This window comes from Lonchura striata, chromosome 26, assembly GCF_050655825.1.
Source record: "Lonchura striata isolate lonStrDom1 chromosome 26, ASM5065582v1, whole genome shotgun sequence".
Lineage (NCBI taxonomy): Eukaryota > Metazoa > Chordata > Aves > Passeriformes > Estrildidae > Lonchura > Lonchura striata.
In genome coordinates this window covers 8,435,372-8,444,554 of record NC_140728.1, presented here as the reverse complement: position 1 = coordinate 8,444,554, position 9,183 = coordinate 8,435,372, and the positions used below count along the sequence as shown (strand labels likewise).

The 9,183-nt window shown below is 59.4% G+C and overlaps 1 protein-coding gene across 1 annotated transcript; it reads right to left on the bottom strand.

Moving 5' to 3' along the window:
• Window positions 1–3,148: 3,148 nt before the first annotated feature.
• ELF3 (E74 like ETS transcription factor 3) lies at window positions 3,149–7,995 on the bottom strand. Its single transcript, XM_021527729.3, has 9 exons — window positions 7,862–7,995; window positions 6,905–7,073; window positions 6,080–6,301; window positions 5,768–5,851; window positions 5,563–5,676; window positions 5,359–5,448; window positions 4,695–4,811; window positions 4,340–4,535; window positions 3,149–4,237 (listed from the first exon to the last, which is right to left on the bottom strand). Exons 2-9 carry the CDS (start codon window positions 7,065–7,067, stop codon window positions 4,117–4,119), a joined length of 1,107 nt encoding a protein of 368 aa, XP_021383404.1. The 5' UTR covers window positions 7,068–7,073; window positions 7,862–7,995; the 3' UTR covers window positions 3,149–4,116.
• Window positions 7,996–9,183: the final 1,188 nt, after the last annotated feature.

Sequence of the window (9,183 nt, the reverse complement as noted above, 5' to 3'; positions counted from 1 at the left end):
GTGTGCTGGCTGTGCACTGATGTTGGTGTATGTGTGTGCATTGCTCCAGCCTTGCTCTCTTTCCAGTCCTGGCTCTTCATCCCACTGCCCCACAGATTTCATGAGAGGCTGCAGGATCTGGTCCCCCCGTCTGTGCCCACACACCCCTGCCTCCTCCTCCTCCTCCTCCTCCTCCTCCTCCTCCTCCTCCTCCTCCTCCTTCTCCTCCTCCTCCTCCTCTTTCACAAGGTACCCACACAGCTGAGGGACCTCAAGGGACAAAGGGGAATGGCTCCACAGTGACAGAGGATAGGGTTAGAGTATATTTCAGGAGGGCATTCTCCCCTGTGAGGGAGGTGAGGCCCTGGCACAGGGTACCCAGAGCAGCTGTGGCTGCCCCATCCCTGGAAGTGTCCAAGGCCAGGTTGGATGGTGCTTGGAGCAACCTGGGAGAGTGGAAGGTGTCCCTGGCCATGGCAGAGGGAGGAGGCCGTGGTGGTCTATAAATTCCCTTCCAAACCCTTTTCTGACTTTACAGTCCACAGACCCTGCCTCTGCCCCACGCTCCTGCCTGGTGTGCCACCCACTCCGCAGTGGGGTGGCAGCGATGGGCACTGGGGACACCGGGGGCACAGAGGCGAGGCAGACAAGTTCCCTGCTGCTGTTGGAGCTGGTTAAACATTGTCCCAGGCCAGTTAGGTAACACAAACTGCAGCGGGAAAGAAATGAAACTGCTTGAGCAAACAAGGCGCGCTTGGCAGGGCACCAGGCTGCGTGACAAAGTGCTCCCCTCTCACTGCCAGCCTGCTGGGGTTATCTATTTACGGAGAATAAACACCTCGCCCACAACCCCAAACTTGAGGGACAGCGGCCAGGAGCACAGGCAGCTCCTGTGAGACCCAGCCTGGGGCTGGGCTTGCTCCACTCGCCGTGTTGGTGTCTGCTCACAGACACGCTGATGGCCAGAGGGCACTGGCCTGTCCCCTCCCGGGTGTGCCAGTGCCCCTCCTGCCACCCCTGAGCCTGCTCTCCGCAGGAGCTCCAGGAGGTCAGGGATGGACCTGGGGCACCCTCCACTCACTGAAGCCAGCAGACACCAGCCAGGAAAACCTGTTCCCTGGGGAGGATTATGCAAAGAAACCTGGCGGAGGTCTGGCTGCAGCCCAGACCAGGGCCCGGCTCCAGGTTCACACCCAGGGACTGGGACCTCTTCTTGCACCACAGGGCAGCCCTGATCTCCTCATCCCAGCGTGTGTCTGGGAGCAAGACAACTTCAGCCCAGCATACTGGAAGGCAAGGAAAAGAGGTTTTCCCTATGACACCAGGCATCCCAGGTGGACCAGCAGGGCAACTCCATATATAAACAGCAGTGGAACCCACAAAAAAGATGTGTCTGGCCTATGGGCACCTTCTGCCCCTGCAAAGCAGGTGGGTCATGCCCTTGATGTTGCTGCAGCCTCTCTAGGAGGGTTCGAGCCACCAACCTCACACTCAAGCTGAGGCCAGGCAGACCTGGAGCAATTCCAGCTGCTTCAGCCAGCACAGCTCAGGGGGACAGCCCAGGTGTCTGCTGGAGACCTTGCTTTGAAGGGCTTCCTGCTCTCCTTTGCAATGTGTCCCAGTCCTGCGAGTGCTGGGTGGGGGATGTGGAACAGCACCACGTCTCTGGCAGTAATGAAGGGCAGTAGGGGAACATGGGCAGGTGGGAGAGGGAGAATGGTTTTAAATGAATAGAGGAGAGATTAAATTAGATATTAGGAAAAAATTCTCTATGGGTGTGGTAAGATCCTGGCACAGGTGGCCCAGAGAAGCTGTGGTTGCCCCATCCCTGGAAGTGTTCAAGGCCAGGCTGGACAGGGCTTGCAGCAACCTGGGCTAGTGGAAAGTGTCCCTGCCCATGGCAGGGGTGTGGAATGAGCTGAGCTTTATGTCCCCTACCAACCCAAACTGTTCTAAGATTCTATGATTCTATGATAATGGCTGGATCCCCCTGCCAAAAATGCATCTCAGGCTTTGCAAAGCACCTTTACTAGGCAGCAAAACCTCCCCTCACCCTCCTACTGGTGCTCTGGCTTCTTTCCTTAGTCCCTCCAGGCAGTGGCTGAAACCATTCAGAAGGATGTGGCATCCCAGACCTTGTCCAGCTCCAAGCTCAGAGCCCAGGGCTTTTCTCTTTGGGGGTGAGCAGGAACTGAGCAGTGCCCTGTGTGCCCCATTCAGCAGGTTCTGGGCACCAGCAGAAGGTCAGGGTGGCACAGAGACCCTCTGGTGCCACTCACTGTGAAATGCAGTGTGTGCCAGCCAGGGGCCACTGCTGCTGGCCACATCCATGGTGGAAACACACCGGAGAGTCTGCTTGGCCTCCAGCACCCTGAACTCCTTCTTGCCACCCCAAGACAGATCCTGTGGGTTGGAGAGATCCTCTCAGCACCCCTGAGACAACCTCCTGGCTTCCTCACAGCTGGGCTGGATGGGGAGGCAAGAAGGGGAACGTGATGTGTTCAAGCTGCTCACACTGCCGGGTCACTGCAGTCCTCCCCCCTCCCAAGATGTGGTCCTTGTGCCCCACAGGTCCTGGAAGAGGCCAGAAAACAGCCAGGCTGGGAGAGGAGCAAGCGTTCATCATCCTGTAATGCCCGTGCTGCTCCTTGGCTATCCCTCCGTGTCTCCCTGGCCAGGGAGAGGCTAAAGGTCCTCCCACAGGATATTTATGTGGAGGGTGTTGGAGATACCGTCCCCAGATCAGCCAGGGCTTTGCTTCCCCCCAGCCTGCAGCTGGTGAACGCTGGCTTGGAGCCAGTGCTCCAGGAAAGGCTCTGGAACTCCAGGCCAGGGCTGGAATTCCAGAGGGATCTCAGAAGGGCCAAGGTTTGGGAGTGGCTGTAAAGATGCCCCTCCATGGGTGGCTTTGAGCCAGTCTGGGACAAACCCACCTTACCCTGAGGTGGGCAGCTTCCAGATACAGCTGCAGACAAGGTTTCCTGTCAAGGACAGTCCTGTGACTCTGTGCCAGGATGACCAGGACAGTTTCCTGTCAAGGACAGTGACTCTGTGCCAGGATGACCAGGCAGGAGATGGTGGCAGACAAGGTTCCTGCCATGGGACATCCCAAGTAACATGAGCCTGGTCCTCGCTGTGTTTTTAAGAAAAACAACAAAAAAATCACAGATAGGTACAAAACCCCAACAAATGAACAATTTATTAATCTTATATTCCCACTCGAAAAGGAGAAAACCACATGCACCTGGTGGGTGCCTGGCTGGGTTGGTGTCCTCTTCTGTGGCTGGCACAGCACCAGTCTGTGCCCTGTGACATCACTTCAGTCCAGCTGAGCATCACCACCTGCCACCACACACCTGTGTGCCCCACAGCACACGCTCTCACACAGGAACATCTTACTCATGAAAAAATATATCTGTACATTCACTCTGCACTTCTTTTGGGTCTTACATAAATTAGAAGCTACTTTTGGAGAAAAGGCCTGTCTCTAGACACAGGCTGGGCTGGAAATGCAGCATGGCCCTGCTGTCCCACATCCTCTTCTCACTCACTGAGGGCTTTCTGGGGCCAGGTGAAGCTCCACAATGTTCCCATCTTCTCTCAGCAGGTGCCACACTGAGAAGCTGCTACACAAAGGGGGTCTCACCCAACCCACATGCAGTGAAGAGGACATGGGGCACCTTTGGCACGGTGCAAGCAGCAAGAAGGAGGACCCCACAGCTGGGACAGGCTCTGTTCAGTCACAGGTGACACGGATGTGCTGCCCCTCTGCCCAGGCAGGAGGTGGATGACAGCAGGAGACCTGCTGGGCTCTCACAGTGGGGCTTCAAATTCTCTTCCCCGTTGCATCTGTTCAGGCTTTGAAACAGCCCCAGTCCCCACGGCTCCAACTGGAGGTACGGATCCAGCAAGGGAAGTCACAGTTTGCAATAACCTACTGGAGCCAAAATACTGGCTCTGAACACCTCGGTGCTGGCAGTCACCTGCACACGCGAGCGTGCCCACGCGAGGGTCGGAATTCCACGCGCTGCATGGGCCAGCAGCTTCCAGATGCAGCTGCAGGCAAAGTTTCCTGTCAAGGAGCCCAGCTCAGGGCTGGCCTGAGGGGCTGATCAGACCCTGGCTCATCCAGGACTCCTACAGCTCCTTGTTCCTGTTGAGCACCTCCTCTTCCTTCCAGCCGCTGGAGTTCTTCCCAAACTTGTACACCAGCCGTCGTCCATCGACTCTCTCCAGGATCTCTCGTTTGTAGTAGTATCTGTGAGAGACAGAGGTGGAATCAGAGCTCTGGGGAGCTGCTGGAGGGCCCAGGCTGAGCCCCATGGGGCCGAGTCCCCCCAGGACGGGGTAGGGCACTTACCGCATGGCTCTGCTCAGCTTCTCGTAGGTCATGCTGCTGTTTTTCTTCTTCTGGCCCCAGAGCTGAGCCACCGCTTCCGAGCGCAGGAACTTGAAGACCCCCTCCCGCCGGTCCTCCCACTTCATCAGCCCCTCGTTGAGCTCAGGGTGGATCAGGATGTCCCGGATGAACTCCCACAGGTGGGTACCTCTTGGGGCTGAAAGAGGACATTGAGCTGTAGAGGAGGGAAGCTCCTGCAGGTCCTTGAACCTTTGGATCACCCTAAACCCCCCTGCCAAAGCCCTTCCTCCCTTCATTCCCCATGAAGCCAAGAAGGCAAGATGGGGAGGCAGTGTGGGCTGAAGGGTTCACGTACAGTGCTTGCTCTTCCTGTTCTCCAGGCAGTCTCTGCTCTCCTTGCTGAGTTTTCGGGGCCGTCCCCGTTTCCGCTTGCCGTGTTTGCTGTCCCCTTTTTTGCTGCCTGGAAAGTGGTCTGTGCACACAGAGAGGGGCACACGTCAGGCTGGGCAGCACATGCCAGACTGCAGCCCCCTCCTTGTCCTCCCAGGGACCAGGAGCACCCTCTTTTCAGGCCCAGATACCAGGGAAATATCCCCAGAGAGCAAAGTCACTCCATTCCCTCCAGCCTCATCCCACCCTCATCCCCAGCACTATGCTTAGGGCAGCATGTGCTCCTTCCCCAAACCCCACTGCTTCCTTGCATTCCTGGTGTTCCCAGTGTCATCACCAGCTGGGATCAATACCAAACACTGACTTCTGTGCCCAGGATTCCTGGCTGCAATCTTCACCCATCTGCCACCACCCACCCCTTCCCACCAGGATCACCAGTGCCCTGCCCATCATGCTGCTCAACGGAGAGAAGCAGAAGCAGGACACTCAGGGAAACAGGCCTTTCCCTCCTCCTCACTCTGAGGATGGGTGTTCAGGTGTTGTCCCTAAACCATTGCAGGTAGGAAGTGCACAACTGCCCGGGAGCCAGCCCTCCCCTCCCAGCTCCTGTCTGGAAGGAAGCAGCTCACCATCAGGGAAGAGCTTTGATTCTGCAGGGTCGAGGTCGAGGTCACTTCCACCGGAGTCCTGAGAGTTGGGGCTATGGGACATCACAGGCCCTGAGAGGCAAAGGATCAGGGTTCAGGCCTCTGAGCATCTGGAGGTTTTCCCCTGGCTCCCACCCTTCCCCTGCCACCAGACTGCTGCAAACCCACCCTTGTCAAAACACTGACCTGAGACATCAGAGCTGCCTGGGGACATGGAACCCGGCAAGTAGGTGAAGTCTGTGAAAGGGTTTGTGGGCTTTAAGTCCTCCAGGGAGTCCTTGGCACAGGAATTTCCCAGCTCTGGAAGGGGCAGAAGGGAAGAAGGGGTTAGCCTTGCTGTCATCAGTATGTGATCCCTGGGGAAAAGGCTTGGCCAGGGCCCCTCTCTTACCCAGCTGGCTGGAGTTGAGGAAGGTCTGGGAAGTCGCATCCTCTTTTTCTAGCAAATCAATGATCCAATTCAGCTCATCAGAGGCTACAGGGGTGAAGGACTGGGGTTAGCAATTCCTATTCCATATGAAGGGGAATAGTGCATACTGGGAGCTGAGCCCAGCCATGCTGGGACTCCGGTCTGTGCCCCCACACCCTCCCACTCTGCCTCTGCAGTGCCCAGGAAGCACCAGCCTCCTGGGCTAGTGGAGAGCTCTCAGACTCATTCTTCAGCTGCTGGGCCAGCAGATGCAGGAGACCCTGCTGCACTCACTGATCTCATGCAGGCGGTCGTAGAGCTCATCCCCCAAGGGCCCGAAGATGAGGCGCATCTGGTCCCTGCTGCAGTGGCACAGCGTGTGCCCGTCCATGTTGCAGCAGGAGAAGTCGATGGAGCTGGCATCGTACTTGTTCTTCTCCACATGGTAGCTGATCCACTCCAGCACCTGCACCTTGGTCCAGAAGTACGGGAGCTCACTGAACCACTGGGGCTTGTCTGCAAGGGATGGAGAGCAGGGCTCAGAGCAGGGTGGCTGTACCAGCACCATGTGCCTCATGTGGGCTGCCCGTGCCCACTGGACACCTGATGTGGTCCCGTGGCGATCCTACAGGACACACAGGTCCTGCCCTTGAAGGGCTGTGGGACTAAAGGGTCCTTAGTGCCCTGCCCTGCAGACCCCACACTTCCCACACCGCTAGTTTGGGTGCCATTTGTCCTGTTTGTGCTGTGATTGCCCCTGCTCTGCTGGTGTGTTTCTCAGGGTGTCTCCCTGAGCACCATCACATGGGCCCCATCACCAGGATTGTACTTCCAAACTGCTCCTGGTGAGCCCTGGCAGCCTGTCCCCTGTGCTGTGGGAGGGGGACAGTGATTCCCCCATCTCCTGTATAAATCAGATGTGCTCCCAGCAGCCATACGTCTGCCACCCAGGGTGTCCTCCCACAGCCTTTCCCTGGGAAAACTGAGGCACGGTGGAAGCTGCTGACCTGTCCCTGTGGGACAAGGACCTTGCAGTGCTGTTCCCAGCCAGCGGCACTGCCTCACACTGCCCCTGGTGCCGGCTCCCCAGTGCCACCACTGCCACTCCCCTGCTCCTACCTGTGCTCTGTGCTGGGGGCTGGCTGGCCGGGAGGCTGAGCCCCAGGTTGCTGTCATCCCCAAACTGCCCCAGCATGTCCAAGGCTGGCTGCACCTCGTCGGGCTGGTACATGGCGCTGATGTAGTTAGAGAAGATGTTGCTGATCTCACAAGATCCTGCCATGGAGCTCTGTGCCGAGAGATGACAGTGAGCCCAGGCCCCCAGCACCTGCAGCACCGCGAGTCGGGCTGGGCGAGGTCGGGCTGGCTCTCCCTCCACCCATCGTCACCTCTGGGTCACTTCTGCAGAAATATGCACCAGCACCTGCCGGCTGGGGCTGGGCCTGACTCACCAGCTCTGGGGCCAGCGCAGAGGAGCTGAGCCGGAGCGAGCTGGGGACGTGGAGTCACTGCCCTGTCCCCAGCAGCCCGGCCTCGCCCGGCTGCCAGCCGGAGGAGGTGACAGCCAGGGGCGGCTGGCAGAGAGCAGAGAGCAGTGCCCCAGCCCCTCCGTGGGTGCGGGTTTGGGCACTCGGCCCCTCCTGAGCCCCCTGCCCACGGCTGTGCCACGGCTCCAGTGCTGTCCACCGCTCGCAATGAGCACGTCCCTATCACCGAGCCCCTGCCCGGCGCTCACAAAAAGCCAAATGGCGCTGTCCATTGCCAAGCCCGGGGCCGGAGGGCAGCTGCTGTCCATTGCCAAGCCCGGGGCCGGAGGGCAGCTGCTGTCCATTGCCAAGCCCGGGGCCGGAGGGCAGCTGCTGTCCATTGCCAAGCCCGGGGCTGGAGGGCAGCTGCTGTCCATTGCCAAGCCCGGGGCCGGAGGGCAGCTGCTGGCCCCGCAGGGCTGCCAGAGCCAAGGTGGAGCTTGGAGAGGCCAGAGCGCATCCCCACCGGGAGCCCAGGTGCGGGGAGCAGAGCAAAGCAGCTGTCCTGGCCTCGGGCACGTCACCAGGCCTCGCAAAAAAGCTTTGGTACCTTCTGTGGTGGCAACTCCAGCAGCTGCGGGTAATCCAGAGAGGAGCGAGGGCAGACGGAGCCCGGGCTGGCCGCTCGCCGCTGCTGCGGGCCCGGGAGGCTGGTGCCGATGGGCAAGCCCTGCCCGTGCCTCTGCTTTTATAGCTTGGGCGGCGTAACAATCTGGCAGCCCGAGGGGAATTCCAGCCCCAAACGTTCATGCTCCCAGATCCAGGTGATTTGCATAATATGAACCACCGGGTCCCAGCCCTGCGCTGCCTTGCCGGGAAATCTGGGCTGGCCAGTTTAATCATTGCCAGAGCCCGTGCCCCACCGGTGCCCAGAGTTTCACCCACACTGCCTTCACGGGCTGTTTTCTTGCCAAGCTCGTGTTTGTTTGCTCACAGCAGCAGGTTCACTCTGCTCCTGCAGCCAAAACCACCCGTGGGGTCGGGGTGGCTCTGGGGCCTGTGGATCCCTACCTGGGGTTTGCTGGGAGGCAGGACATGGGGCACACAGCTGGCCAGGTAGGCAGCGCAGCCCTGGCAGCCAGCAGGGTGTGCGTGGGTGCCCTGGCCGTGCCTGGAGCACAGGCTTGGGTGGCACGGGCACAGATTTCCCAGAGCTGGAAGAGGGTCTCAGTGACCAAGCAGGACAAATGCTGGGCACGGGCCACGTGCTGGGAGCAGGGCTCAGGTGGGACACGTGGGCTTCGTGGGGGTGCAGCAGAAACCAGGCAAGTGCCTGAGCATTGCTGCTCTGCCAGTCAGAAGGGGTTGATTTTTGCCTGGGGGAGGTCTGGGGCAGGCTGCAGAGCTGTGACAGCCAAGTCACACATACCTGGCACCTGCAGGTGTGCACGCTCACCAGGGACGTGCCAAGGGACGAGGCAGGGTCGTGGGATGCATTTGGGGAAGTACCTTTGGTGGCTCTTGCCTCTCTGGCCTTGGGCAGGGGTACCTGGGGCCCTTTGAGGTTTATTCCTGCTGGGTTTAGCCCTGGGCTGTCCCAGCCAAAGCTGGGGCACCCCCTCTGCCTGGTCCTGGTTCTTTGCCGAGCCAGCCACATCCACACCATGTGCAGACTGAGGCAGTCCCAGGCACCTGGGAGCAGAGCAGACCCTGGCATCACACAGCTGCCACCTTGGCACTTCAGGGTCCTTATCACTCCAAACCTGGCAGCAAACCATCTCCTGTGACACTGTGCTCACAGGCTGTTGCCAGCACGGATACTCCAGCTTGGCACATGGACCAACAAGGGCAGGGTGGCCCTTGTCCTGTCCCCTGTGTCACATCCCCCAGGCCCTGGGGCAGCCAGGAGGCACCGGGTCCCACCAGCTGATC